Below are 20133 nucleotides of genomic sequence, written 5' to 3' on the forward strand. Positions count from 1 at the left end.
AACGTAAAGTACGCGTATCGCGTATCTTGCAGATATGAAGTGATAAAAACCGAAAAAAATATTCCCTATCACTTATACAATTTTCTACGCAAATGCTGTGCAATAATTTGATCTCAACTAAACGATATATTTTCAGTTATGAATGAAGGAATAATTTTGACGCTTTACATTTGGTTGCGAACGACACCTGACATCCACTCGCCCATTCACCCATATGGCACCACCCATACCACATTAATTCACCTGTAACCTGATACCATGCACCTGATACCTGTTCACTATTTGATAAAAGCAGACAGCTATGATGTTTGTTTGTTTGTTTGTTTGTTTGTTTGTTTGTTTATTTGCATAACAGGTAAACATCTCCTCATGCAATGTGACCCCCAGTTTGATACTGCTAGGGCCACCTTTAACTTCTAGACGGCATTTGTGTACGTGATCATTGGATAACTTAAAATATATATCACGTCATAACGTTATACGACGACTTTTTCCGTGTGTAAAGTCATCGGATATGTGGCAACTAGATCTTCTACCAATACGTGGCTTTCCTGTAAAACATTAGAGACCCTCAGATGGTACTGTACATCAAAAGATGACAGGACCGGTAGTGTAATTATAAACAAACATTGCTTGTAACATAAAATGGTATATGTAATCAGACCGCAAAAATATACAAGTGTAAATGATGCATAAAATACTACATAAAAAGACAAAAAGAGAGAGGTCTGCCTCCCTCCCCCCAATTTTTTTTTGCCTGTAAATAAACGATCACATTGACTAGTATAAAACGATAAGAGTGCGGACGTGTGTTTATAGCGAATCACATGCTATATCCATAATATATCTATCTTTCAGCACGTTATGTTATAAGCTAACTACATACAACACTTTGGTGTCAATGTCACGCAAAAAGCTCAGGGGTATCAGGTCAGGCAAATGTTGTTTTCATCACAACCGTTATACAATCTACTAGTAATGGATATTACCTACAGCGTATTTGTCTGAGAAACTCTACACGTTCTAATAACATAACGAAGCTCTCAGTAGTATGCGCCGTGGTGCAAGATTTCGACTGAAGATGAACACAGAAATATCCTAGGCAAAATTTCCTAGCAAATATTTCGTAAATCCAGTCTAATATACACTTATTCAGACATTCAGCCAATGTGAATACTCGGACAAATGTACATGTATTTAGATACCGATACCGATAGAAAATTCACATCATAATAATAGTCTCCTTTTGAACTAATATTAGTGGAAAATGATCATGATACATGTATACAATAGCAACAACCATTTAATGAGTATACAGAAAAGATACTAGATCTTCGGCTTTCCCTTAAGATTTCTGCCGTTCTGTCGTTTTGTCTCTGTCGTCCTTTTGGTCTTTCTTTGGTCCTCTAAAGGTGACAAAACCGACAAAGAGTAGGTGATAAAATCGACAACGAGTAAAACAAAAGATGTGACCGACCGGTTCATAATACAGTAGAACAGCACAAATGATATATGTGTACACATTAATGATGAGTTCAGTGGAGAGAGATTCCGCCGGAGCGAAGTAGCGGTGCGTCCGCGGCGCGCGGGTGATGTCCTTGGTCCTGAAATGGGGGTCTCTAACGGCGTGCGGTGTTGATGTCGTAGAGACAGCATACTTCGCCCTAGTACGACCCAGGTTGGAGTACACTTCAGCTGAATTTGCTGCCTAGTGCTCCACATGTTTTGCTGCAACTTGAATAAAGAAAGGTCTACGGGAGAGGTTCGCTTATCCCAGCTCCATTTGTAGTCGTCTCGGGGTGAATCCGGTTGTAGATCTTTGGAAACATTTCCCTTAGAGCCTTCCTAAAATGAGTCTGATTGAGACTATAAAACACAGAGTCAGTGACGGGCGACAACGTAAAGGCTAGAAGCAGAGAAACCCTTCTGGCCACCAGAAGGACGAATGTTGCCTCTTTTCCGACCGAATTAGCTAACCGTACGAAAACTAGACACACGGTATTGGCAAATACGAACACTAACACAATGGCGAACGAAGGTGCAAGTGTACGAAAGGCGCGGGTTTCGTGAAGACTCATGTGACGATTCTCGTCCCTGTCTTGCTGTTGTCTTGCTTCCTTCAACACTCGGTAATACATAAATCCAATAGTCAGAAGGACAATACCTGCTATAAGCAATGTTATTGCCCCAGTGAGCATCGCAGAAGAGTATGACGTTGAAATCGCGAGAGGAGTGCATGCATCGATGTACAGCACTTCTTCTGCCGTCTTGGTGTCAGATACACCTACAACCACGCATACAACCGATAATAAAAGACTGGTGGTCCGAGAAACAGTCACGGCGATGCCTACACGTTTCGCTGTGATACTGTCGTTGTAGTGTAGTGGATGAATGGTGAAGAAATACACCTCTGCTGCTATCATCAAATACGCAAATGTCTTGGACAAAAGCAGGTTGTTCACTAAGACCGCCTCAACCCTACAACATTCGACACTTGTAGAGTTGTACCCCTGGTTGATGTTATGAATAACAGTAGGAACGTAAAAACCAGTGAGAAGAATATCGTCCAAGGCCAGGTTACAGCGGAGGTAGTGGCAGGGTTTCTGTAGATAGTCCTTCGTCCACACTAGAACAATAACCAGCAGTCCACAAACCACTGAAAGAACGACGCTGATGACTAGGTAGGACACCTGGAGCTTCCGTGCCACAGGATTGTCCGTGCCGAAAATTAGATAGTCGGACTCGTTGTTGGCAGAATTGCTCATCTTTGTATTCCAAGTCAAAACAGTTGCTTGACTCAACAGTCGATAATCAGCACAGATCTGCTCCTCAAAACGTACTAGCTGGCTAAAGAGCTGTTGTCTCAACTTGTAGCTCTGAGTTATGCTATCAACCGGGAGGCACGAAATACTAGTATGGAAGAGCGAACGAGTGGGTTATGTTCCATAGTCACCGGACGCTAACAAACAATCAATCAACCATGTACGTAGTTAGATCAAACGATATACTAAAATCTGTCAGATCGCAGTATTGAGTTTGTTTCAGTCATTGGTAAAAACAGCCCGAGTACTCTATCATATCACCGATGCCTGTTTTCTAAACACATCGCAGTAAAGGTGTCAAACATTCGTGACGTAAAGGCTCGATTACAATAAATGGCACCAAACGTATCGAGTGAGACTGGATAAGAGAGAGACAATTAATTTCTCAACTAAGGGACAAAATGATAGAAAGAATAGAAACAGGGACGATACAGGTTTGTTCTTGCAATTCTATATTAAATATAAACAAGATGGAGCCATTGAGTAAGTGCAGTCTTATACGGTTTATTATCTTTTTCACGCAGGCACCAGGTGTAGTACAAAATGTACAAGAAACATTCAAGATATACTATATGTATGAGTCAATACTGTACAAACAAAGACAAACGCATATGTACAGTATATACAGATAGTATATGCATAATACACATATATAATTATGTACACTCTATACATAAACATCGAAGAATCAATTCATCTCTTTTAAACTTATCTAAAAAATTCCAAGCATATAGATATGCGATGTGAATTTATGTAAACTTTATATAAGAGCCTGGGATCATTATAATATACATATCATACTGCAGTGCGACAAGGTATTTTCCAATTTTCGTAAGCACGTGAAGAATTATATACAAACATCTCCTTTTGAAATGTACTCACAGCGACGTCCACACAATGATGAAAAAGCAATATATATTCTAGGTCAATCCGACAATGAAAATGATGAGTTAAATTCTGATCTTATTGGATACGTAATTAAATAACACATTCTAAAAGCCAGATAGTAGACAAACAGGCTGATTTTTATGCATAACGTTCAACTACTTCACTCACGCATCCAGTTTTCTAAAGTACATTTTGCACTAAGGGGATCGGTTCAAATTCATACATAAATGACATTTACTTAACACACATGTTATCATACTGGAAATGCACTGCCCAACATATGGCCGGTCTTCACTCATGAAGACAGTATATTGCATTACGTCGGTAAGGTGATGGCAGGTAATGAGATACACAAGGAAATTAATACTCAAGAAACTAGGTAGATTGAACCTATCCAGTTGTTTAAGTAACAATTTTCTGGAGTATATACATTCTTAATTCACGAGCTGCCCGACTTTGAAGATTGTCTTCCGAGTGCGGTTCAAATGAACCAACGGATTTACCAACATTCTCGACCTATTCAGTCCGTCTTCTTCTTACACTTGTACCTCTGGTAAGCCACGATCGTCAGTAGGGACGGTGTGGTGAGACGCCAGAGGCTGTGCTTCGCTGGCAAACGACATGACTACCCTGATGGCGCGTCTGAAGTCTGCCTTCTTCTTTCATTCATTCGTTCGTTCATTCATTTATTTATCTTCTTCTCACACCTGTACCTCTGGTAAGCCACTATCGACCGTCGGGACGTCGTGGCGAGGCGCCAAAGGCTGTGCTTCGCTGTTGGCGAACGGCAGGACTTCCCTGATGGCGCGTCGGAAGTCTGTCTTCTTCTTTCTTTCATTCATTCGTTCATTCATTCATGTATTTATCTTCTCACACCTGTACCTCTGGTAATCCACTATCGACCGTCGGGACGTCGTGGCGAGGCGCCAGAGGCTGTGCTTCGCTGTTAGCAAACGGCAGGACTTCCCTGATGGCGCGTCTGAAGTCTGCCTTCTTCAGACTGTAGACCACGGAGTCGGTGATGTAGGACAGGCTGAGGTGCAGCAGCAGCGCGACTCTCCGGGCCGCAGACAGGTAGACGCCGGAACCCTCCGCCTGGGCCGCACGCGCGAAGATAAAGGACACGATGGCCGTTCCCACGAACACCAGCACCACGGTGAAGTGCGGCGCCAGCGCTTTGAAGGCCTGCGTCTCGCGAAGCTTCAGATGCCGGTTCTCGTCCCGATCCTGCTGCCCTCTTGCCTCCTTCATCACTCGGTAGTACAGCAGCCCGACTGCTAACACGACGAGAACTGCGATCGGCACGACAACAATCAGTATGGCCAGCACGGTGTTCCTAGGACTGGAGTTCATTCCAGGCAAGCAGACGAGGACATCGGAGACATCTTGGACATTGCCGGATCCACCCACGGCCATGGACGTCAGAGCAACGGCGAAGGTCAAGATCCTGGCTGCGATGATGGCCAAGACCACGCGTCGGGTTGTCACCCGGTCTGTGTAGTGCAGAGGATGGATGACGAAGTAGTACACGTCCATGGCCATGAAGAGGTACGTGCAGGTCTTGGAGAGCAGAACACCGAGGGTAAACGCACCTTCCAGCCTGCAGAGTGTGAAGCTTGCGGAGTTGTACCCCTGGCTGATGTTGTGGATGACAATTGGGACACACAGACCGGTGAAGAGGATGTCATCTACAGCTAGGTTACAGCGGAGGTAGTGGCAAGGCTTCTGTAGATACTCCTTCTTCCACACTAAATAAATCACCAACAGTCCACACACCACCGACAAGGCGACTATGATGACCAGGTAAGCGATCTGGAAACCCTTCGCTACGGGGTTTTCCGTGCCAAAAATCTGATGTTGATCAGGCATGTTTGTGGCAACCGTTTTACCCAGCCGATGAACCGATTATGACAGCCTGTTATATGCATATGGACAATACACGTGAGCATAGGTGAGCCGAAATGTGCGGAATCTTGAAGAGATGAATTCGTTATTAATCTGATAGAACATCAGCCTTGCCATAACAAAGGAACATGTTTCGACACATTACTATTGGTCTGTTCAACCACTCGCCTGCAACTAAACCGCATGACATCGAAATCATATAAATCCCCGGCATTCTGGTCACCAAGCAACATTGTCGTCAATAGCAGTGGCAAGTTAATTGCAGACGGATTTTTTTCTAACATTTGAACCTACAAGCTGGTCGCCAGTCTCTCCCAGGGATGCAGGCTTCCCTCGGCACCATATCCATTTTTTATATAGTTAGTTACAGATAATGGGCAAAAGCAGTAACTTATTTTGTCCCCGTCTGGCTATTAAACCCATTTTATCCTGCCTGAATTCAGCTAACAGCCCTTCCTTAGAGGATTGTAGGAGGATTTTCTCGGGGATATGTTGGTCTTGGTGCAGAAGAGCTGGCCTGTGTAGGCCCTTGAAACAGTCTGGGTTCCAGGATTGATGCCGAATCGTTGTCTCCCTACACGAAAAATCAGTTTGCATGACTACGTATGTTCTCCAGAGATGTGCCGTGACTTGTTTTTGACCTGATTTAGCTTCTCTAAATATCTCCAACATCTATTCGTGCAGAACCACCGTTTTCTTTACACGAGATGATTGACGTCAAACGCAATATCGGTCGATCCCTATTATTAAAGAAACGTCACGCAGATTTTTTTAAATTTCTGTTACTTATATAACCACATAGAAAGACAGGAAGACTACGCCAAGGTTACCACTTACGTATACAACACTTTGACTTTATTAGAATTCTTCTTCCGACAACTTCTTCTGTCTAACAATCATTTGATGCAGGACTATACAGTACTTTAGATCTACGCCAAAAGACAATTACTTAGGCAACTCATACTGGATATAATTTTGGAAATAGTCAAACGTATTTATAAGTGACACTGGAGAGCTCTAGAATTCAGTAAGTTTATAAACACGAACTATTGATTGCTAGGCAAATGAAGTGATACAAATTTTGATAGTCTGATATACTAGTACTGTACTAAATGCAAGACAACGTGCACTATTCGTTCTGTTGTGGTGACTGTGCATTAAGTGGGTAACCAGGTGACTTCGGGTCAAAGGTCACGTTCGTCTCGCTCCCCTCCCACCCCCGACTAGCGAACAGTTCAGAATTTTCAGTTTTTGTCGAGATTTTGTCGCTTTTGGTCGTTTCCCTGCCAGATAACTTCATTTAGACGTTGTCTTCTACACAGATAGGTAGGTAAGTAACTATATAATGATTAGAGTTCTTATAAGTGTCTATTTTGTGGCAATAAGTGTTCGATTTTGTTTGAAGAAGGAAGGCTTTGTGTATGTACGCGCGCGCGTTTGAAGAAATCTTGGCGCATGAATTTATAATTTGTGCTGAATTGTGACAAAAATCGGAAGGCGTCTATAGTTATGGTGGCAATTTAAGAGAAAAGAAAGCGTTGTGTCCTGTTTATCCTTATCTAATGTGTAAAAGTTGTCTCAGTGTGGAAAGAAAATTCCACACAAGATGCCTGCCCCCCTCCCCCTATAATTGCAAGAGGACCATGGTTTTGCATGTGCATGTTGCATGTGCATGTTGTACAACAACTACAACATGTGTAGATTGTTTGTATGTTTGTAAAGTTGCAGAACAGCTTATTAAAGTTGCTTTGCTTTTGTTGTGTCAAAACTAGTACATTTTTTTCTGTTGTCCGGCATGTCACTGATACTAGTACTAATTTGCATTTATTTTTGTTGTTTTGTTTTCCAGACCATGTCGCTGAGTGACCTGGCCACCAAAGGCCTGTGTGGTCTGTGTAAGGAGGTGTCTCTATCCGTGCTGCCCAGACTGTACATGGAGGAGATCATGTTAGAGCTCGGGCGTCGGAACATCGACGTACGCGGGGAGGGCGTCAGCAAGGACGACCTTGTCACCATCCTGTACGAGCTTATGACCTTAGAGTACCGTGAAATCGACAAGATGCACGGCGTCGAAGAAACGGAAACGGTCGCGACGGAAGAAGATTCACTCACCATCCTTCCGCAACAAGAAGGCGAACAAACGATCCAACTTGAGACTGAGAGTGCTGTCCCGTCAACTTCTTCAACCAGCCAGGAAATTCACGTGGAAAGTGCCGAGTCAGCAGACCCGCTAAACGCCTCGATCGCGCAGCAACAAGCAGAGGAGAGCATGCACGAGGTTCACACTACACTCGTCGACACCAACGGAAGCTGCACTTTCAGGTATCTGTATCTGTATAGCCGGTATAACCCCCTTCTGCATAACACACCAGCTTCTGTATCTGTATAGCCGGTATAATCACCCTACAGCGTAACACACCAGCTTCTGTATCTGTATATATAGTGTATAGCCGGTATAACTGCCCTTCGGTGTAACACACCAGCTTCACAGGCACACGGCGCGGCGGCAGATTATCACACTGAATGACTTGTTACACTCAATCTTTGCACATTGAATTGCATGATTTGTTTAAAGCTTTCTAGAGATGATGCCCCAACTGTGCCTGGTGACAACGAGTTCCAGTCTATGATAGTTCTTGGAAAATACAAGTTTTTGAACACCTCAATTCTTCATTGATAACTCTGATATTGAAGGCATGACTGTTTCTTGTTCTTTTCTGGACTGGTATTAGATACTTATTGGTTGGTCGTCTACCAGTTTAATAATCATTTTGTACATCATGCAGGTACATCACTACAACCACGGAGGGTGGGAACAACGAGAGCACGGCCGCGAACGAAACCAACATTTCCCCACTGGAAGAAATCATGGACACAAGCACAGATTTGGTCCCAACCACAGACCTTACCGCAGCTCAACTCTCTACGCCTTCCTCCACTGAGCCTTCAGCGAGCCAGGCGGTAGCTTGTACTCCCACAGAAAGGGGACTAGCGGAGAATGAAGTCAGGTATGTAGCAGAGTAAAGAGACTCTTTTTTCACAACCAACTTGGACCAAGTCTTATTCAGCCGACGTTTCGGTGACCGTCTGTCACCTTACTCAGGGCAATTCTGACTGGTTCACATTGCACAGCAGCACAGGTATCGCTGCTATAGATGCATTCCCATACATACAATATTTATACATCTACATATACGTGATTACAGGGAAATGTATCTACAAAGCGGTCCCAAACGTACGGAAGTTGAATATACATGTATACATAATAGTGGTCAGTTATTAAACAAAACATCTATAGCAGCAACACCTGTGCTGCAGTGACTCTTTATTCAGTGACTTACCAACCTGATGAAACTATTCACGGACAGGTACGTTGCAGTGCGGCCTTCCACCATCTTCAGCGTGGCGTCTGCGGGACAGCAGCAGGTTGCTACGACGACAGTTCCCGTGGTTACCGTGGTGGTACCGAGGATGGGACAGAACCCAGCTAGGGGGATGCTGGAAGGAGAAGGGATGGAGGGAGATGATGATGATGACTGTAGCAATGAGGACGTCTCACAGGAAGACAAGGAGGCAGCACAGGACCTGGTGTACTTGTCTATACCAGCCAACGAGGTCAGCATAATATACTAGTAGATGTTTACTGAAGGAAAACTTATTGTTTTTGCTCTGTTTCTTCTTCCTCTTCTTCTACAAACAAATAACCCCTTTTTCAAAAGTTGTGGTGGGTTCTTTAACATGCATATAGATGTGAGTATTACTTATATAATTTATGTCTTAAGTTTTGTTCTTCTACCTACTTATAAGTTATAGTGTTATGTCTTTTCCATTGTGATTTTTATATAAATTGTAATTTGCATTCAGACCTCTGGTTCATGTTTGTAGTAGTCCTTGTATTCTACTTTTTTTCACTATTTAATTGTTTATTGTGAAAAATGCAAAAAAGAGAATACAGCAGTAAGATGTGTATATTTATTCATTCCTCCTTGAAGGAATCCCCATCGCAGGTATTAGTGAAGGAAGAACACCAGGCCTCGGCTTCACCGTTGGAAGAAACGACGCCCAAGAAGATCCCCGTCCGGGACCGTAAGACGAAACGATACCCGTGTCCTCACTGCGCGGAGGTGTACTACATGAAACACCACATGGACGTGCATGTGAGACGCAAACACACCGGGGAGAAACCCTACATGTGCGACCGCTGTGGACTCAGGTAAGGACAGATTTTACAGGTTTTAGGCTTGAAATTGTACAGCAATTTTTTTGCCATACATGCATGTCATGTCATGTCATACAAAGTCAGGGCTCGGAATATCACCTGTATATGGAGGTTTAATAACAGTGCTAGTAAAATTATAGATGTGCTGGTATTTTTTATGTCTAACCGGCGCCTATTACTACACTGACCCATGTACATGTATATACAATGTACTGTGTTTATAGCTGTATGTGGATTTTTTTTCTGTGTAATACTGTACATGTATATGTCTTATTGTAATAACTGTAAATGTGTCTTTAAACATGAGAAGACCTTTACTTCAGCACAAGCATCTTGCATGCATGCATACACACAATTCCTGACATTACACATGCCTGATGTGAAGAGTTGTTGCATGTCTTGTACCTGTAGGTTCTTTGAGAAGCCTAAGATGGAGGACCACATCCGGACTCACACGGGAGAGAAGCCGTTCAAATGTAAAGTCTGTGGACGAGCTTTCAAAGGTGGGCGGCTCTTCTAAATGCTGGTTTTGCTTTATTTGTGGTGTTTCAATTCGCTCCACCCTTTTTGTTGTCCCTTTTAGAACTGCTCATGGGTAGGGGCACCTTCCGGATTGATATTGACAGTTTCAAGACAGTGTAAACTACACAGGATGGTACCCTGGCTAGAAATTTACTGACTAGTATTTGAGAGCAATGAAAAACCTCCATACATATACAAATTTAACACTTAAAATATGTACAAATGTTTGCTGACAGTTAATAATGTCAGTTATGATTTATAAGCTGCATAAAAAAATACATGTAGCTAATTTGTTAAAGGAGTATTCTCAGTGCAAAGCTGCTTGGAACACTTCCGAGTACTGAACTATAGCTCATTATACAGCAGCATTTCTTCTCCTTTAGTCAGAAAAATCAAGTTTACGCAAGTTTGACTGACTGACTCATAGGTGAAGCAGGGGTACAAAGGAGCAGACAGAGTGCTCGGGAAATTCCCTACCCCATTTAGTCCAGAATGTCTGTATGTTTCTAGTGACAGACTTTTTTTCTTCCCGAATAGATTACTCCAACCTGAACACACACAGACGCCTGCACACCGGCATACGGCCGTACAAGTGTAAGTACTGCAGCTACGCCGCCAACGTGTCCGGGGACCTGATCAAACACGAGAGAACGCACACCGGGGAACGGCCCTACGCATGCGAGACCTGCGGCCGAGCCTTCGCAGACAAGTCAGCCTGGAGAAGACACAACAAGATTCACACAGGTAAAGGTTAGAAATACCTCAGGCATTGAAATTAACTTTTCTTCCTGAAATAAAGACTAAGCTTTAACTTCCAACACTACAGAAATGGGACTTACCCCAAATTTTCGGTTGACTCCATCAACCTTGTTCACCAAAATTTGGGGTAAGTCCCATTTCTGTAGTCTAAGTGTTGGAAGTTTTAACTTTTAAGTTTTAGCTTTAAAAAGCTTAGTCTGTATTTCATAATGACTTGAACCAACACAGATGAACTTTCATGCTAACTTTTCTTCCTATTGTCCCAGCACTGTCCTAAAAATATAATTTAATTGCCCCAAAGTGAGGATTAACTGTCCCAACCTGTTTTTTGGGAAGTATGCATGACTTCAACTTGAAGTCAACTTTATTATGGGTTCACCACACCACGAAGTGGTGTGGTGAAACCATATTGCTTTTTCTGATGTTTCTTCTCCTTCTCCTCCTCCTCCTGCCATATCTTTAAATGGATTCAGCTTCTTCATTTTAGGGCCTAAGGTCCTGAAATTTGGTATGGAGGTACAGTGGGCAAATACCCCTAGGCGTTTTTTAAATTTTTGTGATACAGGCTTTTAGAATGGTTTTATTTGAGTTTTTTGGCTGTATTATAGCTAATGTATTACTGTGTTAGTGTGCCATGTTTACCACGTCTGGGCATGAGTCATCACAATGGAATGCAGGGCATCAACCAATAGGCATGCAGCTTTCCTCTATACTTCTTGCTGATTGGCTGTTGGAATTTAACTTGATTAACACCTGCACAGAGCATTTCCACCTGCACAGAGCATTTCTTGCTGATTGGCTGTTGGGATTTAACTTGATTGACACCTGCACAGAGCATTTCCATACTGACAGTATGTCTTTATTCAAGTGTTTTGGTAGGTATTTCAAGCTTTTCTGCTCCAGCATTGGAATGCGGGGCATGTAACGTTTTTTTTTTTATTTTGAAAATCAACAGTTTGCATTATGCAATTAAAAATCCTAACCAATAAAGTAGGGAATAGCTATCCAACTGTTGTTTTAGTTGTATGTTACTTCATATTATAGTTATATCAATGTAAATCATTGTTTTCCCTTGTGTTTCTCATTCTTTCCCTGCCATGTGGTAAAATGTGGTGAACCCATCGCTGTATTTGCTCCAAAGCAAATATTGGCCTTTCTAGTTTTAGCTATGTTCTCTCCCAGGGGCACTATAATTGTAGAGTAGACAGGAAATTTGAGGGCACTTTTCCAGATCCAAAAGCCAGGATGTGTGCCTGATAAACAAAAGATTTAGGGCTGACATTCTGATGTTGATTACTTTTCTACTGTCCTAAAAATTGACCAATAAACTCTTCATTATTATCATTATTATATCTACCCTTGCAGGTGAGAAACCCTTCCGATGTTTCTGTGGATATTCAACCAACAGGAAGTGTAATTTCATGACTCACACCAAGAAGCATCCCGGGGTTACGATACTCGAGGGACAACGCAACGGGGAAGAAGTGGTTTTTGAACCTGTAGAATCCGTTCTATAGTTTAGTTACCAGATTACATGTACATACTAACACAAATGTGTGAATTTGGAATGAAAAATATGTGTCTCTACTGTTCAGTAGTGAAATTTTACCTGAAGTAACCTGCATACATGTATGTATGTCAAGCCTTGTTCATACATAAGGACCTGGTTCCATGTACCATGTACATTCATGTACAAATGTGTGAAATTTGGGATGGAAAATGTACAATACAATAGAGATGCTTAAAACTTGGGATTAAGGATTTATGCACGTGTGAAGTTCGGCACATTTTACTCAATGCTGTGTAAAATAATTGCTTTAGTATCCTTATTTTTTAGGAGTAATTGTTTTTTCAGGGTTCACTAATATTTTACTAAGCCGTGGGAAGGTAAAAAATTGAATTAAATGTGTTATGATATGCTTGAAACAGGTAAGGCAACAGAAATTTGAATTCTCGGTTCTCGGATTTTTTGCAGGAAAAAAAATGGAGCAGGCAAGCCGGCCAAATCAGATAGAAACAGAAACTATCGTCCACAGCCTATGACGGGCCCGCATGCAACCATAGGGGCCTGAGAGACAAGAAATTAAATTGGCGTGATGTTGAAAAAGACAAACAAAACATACATGGACCTGTAAATTTCACCCTGGATTGTATACAACAGTTTTGTTCGTAGTTTTACTTTTCACTAGCCTGACTAAATGACATCCCTCTGAAGAGGAAATTTGGCAGTGAGAGAATGTGTAACACAGACTAACCAGAGGTAGAATTTGAAGGTTGCAGATTTGTATCTAATGAGTACATGTACAGTTAGCAATGCTACAACTTGTTCATGAACAATTGGAGAGTTGAGGAAAAAGTATTAAGAGCATTTCTCAGGGCAATATTATTTAAAAAATGGTTGTAGGATGGGCAGAAATGTTAAGTTTTTGATAAGTTTGCATCAATGGGAGAAAGATAGAGTAGAAGACTTGTGTGACTACTGCAAGTTATTATTTTGTTTTGTTCTTGACAATTGTCTTACCAACAAAGATGGATTTTGATACTGGTAGTAGCTCTGGTAAAATGTGTACAGAAAGTTAAAAGGATTGTTGGATTGTACTAAATTATTTGGATAGTAATATGAAGTACAGCACAATACAAGTATTTCTGACTGAACATTGTGTTGTTTCTGAGAGTGTATATGTGTGTGTGTGCATGTGTGTGTGCGTGTGTGTGTGTGTGTGTGTGTGTATGCTTGTTCGCGTGTGTCATTGCAATGTCTATGATGATTCCTAGTAAAGATGTCTTCATAAGGAGACAATTAGATCATAGATAGCAGACTTCACCTACTTAACCACACTGCTTTGCAACTTTTCTTGTCCTGCATAAGACAAATTCAGACTTCGCTCTAGAAATACACGCTCACGCACAGACATACAGATACACACACACCAAACAAAGCAATACTTTTTACTCCTTTACTTAAAGGTGAAATGATAATTCAGTGTAAAGAGTTATTATATTAAAAGATTCTGCCATAACTAATACATACCACATTTCAGACTACACGGTACAAAACCTAAACATTTTGGTGCAAACAGTCAATCTTGCATGAAATATTTCAAAGGCTTTAGCGCCTGTAACTAACTATACTTCGAACTTTCATTGAGCTGTTCTTCACGTGTTCTAGTAACGCCACCTGGCGAAATCGAAGAACAGTGCAAGGCCGTAAATGATGCAAAAAAGAAAAGAGTCGTTTAAGTTTATACCGCTTTAGGCCATGTTGATTTGATTACTAGTATATGGATGACATCCGCATGCGCATGAATTTTCGTCCGTTTCCAAAAAAAACAAAGTTTTCGGCCATACTGTAAATCGTACAAATCAGCTGCAAAATGAACAAATATATGCCGCAAACTGAAACAAGGGAAAACGATACTTCTGTCGCAGAATGCCAAAATCCATTCCAAAGGAAAAGAAGAAAATGTGAAGGAATGAAAATGAAGAGTCTATTATTCTCCATGCCAATAGAATATTACTTTGTGTGTTAAGTCATTTGTTCAACCTTCATGACCACCTAGATTTCAGAATGAAGGCAAGTTTGTTTTTTTTTTATTCGCACGATCGCATCAGTTTTGGGGTTCCCAGTGGATGTCATCCATATAATGAAATCAGCATGGCCTAACTTAATTATCTAATTGAGAAAATGCAAATTATGGTGATTCCGTATCAGGTGGTAAGACCACGCTGCTGCTCAGAGCAAGATGGCGAGTCACGGTGCTTGGACAGGGAAGAACTCGGTTGTTAAAATTCGTCTTTTAAGACGAGCTACGTCCGTTTAGGGAGGTGAGTCGCATCTAACATTGTCCTCTATGTTCTCGTAACTATTTGGGCCGAACTCGTTGCAATTCGTTGGGGTCGTGTGGCGCAACGGCAGGGCGTTCGGCTCAGAACCACGAGGTCCCGGGTTCGAACCCTGCCATGTCTCCGATCTTGTGCCCTTGGGAAAGGCACTTTACACGCCTTTCATGGATGGAGTCCTGGCAAACCCCATCTCGTATTAGCCACAAAAAGGCAACAGAATCTTCAGCTAGTTGAAGGTGGCTGCCTCACAATGAAAAAGAAAAAAGAAGAGATGAAATGAAATGAAGCTAAAACGCAGAATGGCGTAAATTATTTGCGCCGGTGACGATTCCCTGTGTTTAAACCTGCCTATTAGTGAAGTCGCCGTTCGGGGACACTTTTTTACATGTCAGGTTTGAACATGACTACATCAGATACGCTCGTTTCTACGTTTCTTCCTCTGTTTTCTGAATTTTTATAGCCTGGTATCCAGTCTGATCGTGGTCGGGGCCGCAAGAGCTCTGTCCCGCCCGCCTCACATAGGTTTCCCGGTGTGTATTTCACGAGAGATTGATTAGCCCTCCACGTGTTGGGGGGAAACCAAATCCCAAACATACTGTCTCTTATTAGCGTAACACTCTACCGGGACGGCCTGTTGCACTGGGCGGGGGAAGCTATTAGAGCCCCCGAAGGCACAACCTGCCTGAACACCCCAACACCCCCAATCACGTAAGACTGGATACCAGGCTAAATTTTTACTGATTTATATGCATTATGGAAGCCATCTTTCCCCATAATGTTCTGTCAATATATGATGTGCTTGAATGCAGTTGAACTTACGTTTGAACAGCATTCTGTGTCTTTTTGGTGGCTCACAGCTCTCAGGTATTTTATGTGAGATGTACTTTGATTTTTCCATGGTCATGATATTATATGTTTTGCTAATAATATGTTGACACTTAGGCCACAGCAAGTAAATTTTATGGATGACATCCTCAGCAGACTCCAAGTCTAATGCGATAGGGCGAAAAAAACAAGGCGGGCTGAAATAAAACAAGATTCCTACATTTTCACGTTTTACAATTCTTGATTTACATACCAACATTACAGACATACAATATAGAGGTATAATGTTGCCTGAATTGCATTGGTATTGGCATTTTACATTATAAACCTTGTTAAGCAAGAAATGATACCTGATATTGTGGTAGCCTGGCCTGGCCGGTACCCGAGTTTCCGTAAACCCTGTTGTTCCTTTGTGTTAATCCTCAGAAAATGTATAAGACTTGATGAAATATAGATCTTGTTGATACACAGGCTTCAACGTACTATATACTGTATATACATGTACTAAATACATCAATGCCTCGCTTTCCCATGGGTGTACTGTTGTGCCAAACAAACTGCAATACTTAATACATGCTGCTATACTTAATACATGGAATTGATGGTGAGTTCAGCACCAAGGACAGGTCCACACTAAGGCCGCATAACACAGTATTTATGGGCGAACCGCTCAAAAGTAGTCCGGGCACAAAGTAGTGCTGCACAATACTAGAGAAAGGTGCAGAGACTGTTCTGTACATGGCATCGAGATGGAACCTGTGGTAAATGTTAGAGGAATACGTCAGTTTTGAGACTGTAAAAGTTTAATTATGGTGCGTGTAACAGTCGGCGTAGATTTGCGCTAGGATACTTGTCCCGCCTGTGTGCGTCGGCTGCAGTTTCATGACCTTTGACACTTGGGGTCTCCCAAGTGTGCGGCGCGGCGTGTTGTGTGCGAATTCTCTCCAACATTTGAGGTACATTTTCGGCTTTTTTGCCCGCAAATTATCCGTCTAAAGTGTACAGTATATAGTCTGGACGTTTCCATGTGGGGTGTGTGCCGTTCTTTGGATGTTTAAAGGGAGAAAATACGTATTTTTCCAGGCGCTAGCGGGCGGAGTTTGGAGACTGGTGACGAAAATGGCGACTGCAAAATTATGGCGGCGTGGTGCTGAAAAAGACTCGTTCTTGCGAAAAGTTCTTAATTAATTAATTCTGCATTTTATACACCACTTACTTGGCATCATTTGAGACAGGTGTGTAACTTTTATTGTCTGTTTAGCTAGGTGACTGCTGACCGACCCAGTACATTCATTTACTGAAGGCTGCTGTCTGAACCTGACCACAATTTGGATGGAACCAGACCAGACTGGGGGACTGGAAGACCCAAGAAGAATGTTAGGTGAGAAAAATACAAATTCTGCATATGATTTTATTCACCATTTACTTGGCATCTTTTGAGACAAGTGTGTAACCTCTATTGTCTGCATAGTTAGGTGTCTGCTGACTGATGCAGTAGTGAAGACTGCGGTCTGAACCTGACGACATTGGATTGAACCAGTCCAGATCCGAACTGACTGAATACCCAAGAAGAATATCAGGTAAGAAAAATCTAAATTCTGCATTTTTATCGCATCCACAGTTTACATGGTGTTATGATAAGTGTGTAACTTCTTTTGTCTGTATAGTTAGGTGGCTGCTGACTAATGCAGTAGTAATGACTCCTGTCTGAACCTGAGGACATTGGACTGAACGGACTTAAACCAGACCAGACCAGGTGATCTAAAGACGCAAGTACAATATCAGGTGAGAAAAATCTTAAGTCTTCATTTTATAAACCATTAACTTGGCATCATTTGAGACAAGTGTGTTTACTAACCTCTATTGTCAGTATAGTTAGGTGGCTGCTAACTGATCCAGTGCAGTAGTGACCTGTGTGAACCTGACCCAGCCGAATTGAAGACCAAAGAGCGAGATTGCAGCATCCATAGGTGAGACAAGCGTATACAAGATTCATATATTACTCTGCAACTTTGTCTTAGACTTTACATTTGATAAAGCAACTACTAACCGTAGCAATCAGCCTTACATATAATCTCATCAGGTTGGTGAATGATCATTAGCATGTTGGGTCGTGTGGCGCAACGTGACTCGGGAATCAAGAGGTCCGGGTTCGAGTCCTGACGTGCCACCGATCTTGTGCCCTTGGGAAAGGCACTTTACACAACTTTCCCCACTAGACTCGAGTGAAAATGAGAATTGTCTGTCCAGTACTCGTTTCTATGTGCGGGACACAACTCCAGGCTCCAGCAACAACTGCCTCTGTTCCGCATGTATTGCACTGTTGCAATTTTAATAAAGCAAATCAAATCAAATCAAGACTTATAGTTCTTCATTCACAGCTACTTGTTTAACAAGAGCCAACGTTTTGAGGACCATCTGTCATCTTCTTCTCTGCTAATATATATGACTGGTTTACTGTGCACTGGAACTTATATGTAACATGTACAATTTGTAGCACCAGTAACACTTAGCTCTAGTGCCTTATGTATGAAGCTTTTCTAGAGCCAGATACTTTCTGCATCCTGTGCTCAAGTGCAGGAATAGTTCCATTGTAGTATTTTATCACTATCTTTTCATTTTGACCAGATTTTTACGTGCATACTTTTGTTTTAAAATGTTTTTCTTTAGCTGAAAATTGCCTCAATTAACCCGATACTGTGCCAAACGAACATGCCTGGCAATGGAAAAGAATGCCCTAGCAACATTGACCACCATGTTAATTTCTATTTACTAGTACACCTAATGACGTAACATGCATACTCATTAAATGCTCTGGACCTTTACTCACAACATCCCTCTTCACTTCACCCTTTTCCCTAAACACTTAAACTTACTCAGGACAAATAAACTAATTCATGTTTTGGTTCCTTTCAACCCAAGATTCTATCTACAAAAGGTGATTCCTTGGTTTCTACCAGTCCCACATACATGATATTTGCCCCAAATCGATGTCCACGTTTGATGGCGGCACCAGAAGACTGGTGATGATTGGTGTTCTGATACCGCCTCCATGCACCAAACATGATCATTGATTTGAGTCAAACATCACACCATAGTGTGCGGGACTGATAGAAACTAATAAATCAGCTTTTGCAGACAGGATTTTGCATTAAAAGGCCCCATAAGTGAAGTTCATTTATATGTCCTTTAAATGCTTCACACCTTTATTCACACCTTTATTCACACCATCCCTCTTCACTCAACAGACTTTATTTCACCACATTGGAAATACCAAATTGCTAAAAAATTGTTGCTTTGGTTGTCACTTTAATTGTCCTGCCAGGAAATTCTAATAGCCGGTCGCAGTCTTTCCTCTTTGTTATCCTCTTCGTATCGTATTACAGCTAAATTGTCGCTTTAAGGACCTTTACTCCTGAATTCTCTTGTCAAGAAAGTTAGTATCTTGCCAGGCTCCATTAATTCCACACTAATTCCTTTAAAAGTCCATTTTCCCACAAAAAAAATTGGGAATAATGGGGCATAGTTTTGTTCTGCTGCTTCTAAACTTTGATTCGAAGGCCAAAAGCTGTTTTCTATGCACTGACTTTTGTTTATCTGTCTTAAAGATGACGTTGTGGATGATCCAGAGACCGGACTGTAGCAGGATGAAGGACCAGACTTTAGCCAGCAGATCTCAACCTGTGTAAAAGAAGATGGGGAGGTGTGAGTATGTTTTCTTTATTAACACTAGACAACAATCCATATGCACACACTTGCACTCACATTTCTCTTTTTTCACGAGGAGCCATTTAACCATTAATTGTAGCCAGCGACTTCAATCCCATTAAAAGCAGCCCAGAAAAATTCTTCATATTGCTTAGTTGAATGCCAAATTGTCGCTTTAGACCTTTCTTCACACTTAATTCTCCGGCAAAAAAAAACTACCAAATTGCCCCCAAATTGTCGCTGTAGACCTTTCTTCACACTTCAATTCTCCCCGCAAAAAAAACTGCCAAATTGCCCCCATATTGTTCTTTACACTTCAATTCTCCCACAAAAATTGCCCCAAAAATTGTTGCTTTAGACCTTTCTTCACACTTAATTCTCCCGCAAAAAAAAACTACCAAATGGCCCCCAAATTGTCACTGTAGACCTTTCTTCACACTTAATTCTCCCGCAAAAAACTGCCAAATTGCTCCCCAAATTGTCGCTGTAGACTTCTAAACACTTCAATTCTCCCGCAAAAAAAACTTTGTATCTTAGACGGCCACACTCATTTGTTGTTAAGTCCATTTTCCCGCAAAAAAAAAATTGATTGGCACCCTCACCTGGTTAATTAATTTGATTAAAGTTTTCCCGCCAAAAAAC

At 41.7% G+C, this 20133-nt stretch overlaps 2 protein-coding genes across 2 annotated transcripts; one reads left to right on the forward strand and one right to left on the reverse strand.

The window, feature by feature from the left end:
• Positions 1-4580: 4580 nt before the first annotated feature.
• LOC109480238 (olfactory receptor 2G3-like) lies at positions 4581-5579 on the reverse strand. The gene has a single exon (XM_019782387.1). It carries the CDS (start codon positions 5577-5579, stop codon positions 4581-4583), a length of 999 nt encoding a protein of 332 aa, XP_019637946.1.
• Positions 5580-7467: 1888 nt separating this feature from the next.
• LOC109480240 (zinc finger and SCAN domain-containing protein 30-like) lies at positions 7468-12863 on the forward strand. Its single transcript, XM_019782388.1, has 7 exons — positions 7468-7937; positions 8402-8623; positions 8984-9230; positions 9608-9828; positions 10246-10337; positions 10894-11100; positions 12481-12863. The coding sequence occupies exons 1-7, from the start codon at positions 7468-7470 to the stop codon at positions 12630-12632; spliced, it is 1611 nt and encodes a 536-aa protein (XP_019637947.1). The 3' UTR covers positions 12633-12863.
• The last annotated feature ends 7270 nt before the right edge of the window (positions 12864-20133 follow it).

This window comes from Branchiostoma belcheri, unplaced genomic scaffold (assembly GCF_001625305.1).
Source record: "Branchiostoma belcheri isolate BF01 breed outbred unplaced genomic scaffold, Haploidv18h27 scaffold50, whole genome shotgun sequence".
NCBI lineage: Eukaryota > Metazoa > Chordata > Leptocardii > Amphioxiformes > Branchiostomatidae > Branchiostoma > Branchiostoma belcheri.

Bases quoted from the DNA above. Each gene is read 5' to 3' on its own strand.
- LOC109480240 (XM_019782388.1), top strand. From the start codon at position 7,468: ATGTCGCTGAGTGACCTGGCCACCAAAGGCCTGTGTGGTCTGTGTAAG. The intron at 8,624-8,983 runs GTATGTAGCAGA...ATTCACGGACAG, and splicing joins CTAGCGGAGAATGAAGTCAG to GTACGTTGCAGTGCGGCCTT. The intron at 9,829-10,245 runs GTAAGGACAGAT...TTGTACCTGTAG, and splicing joins TGCGACCGCTGTGGACTCAG to GTTCTTTGAGAAGCCTAAGA.
- LOC109480238 (XM_019782387.1), bottom strand. From the start codon at position 5,579: ATGCCTGATCAACATCAGATTTTTGGCACGGAAAACCCCGTAGCGAAG.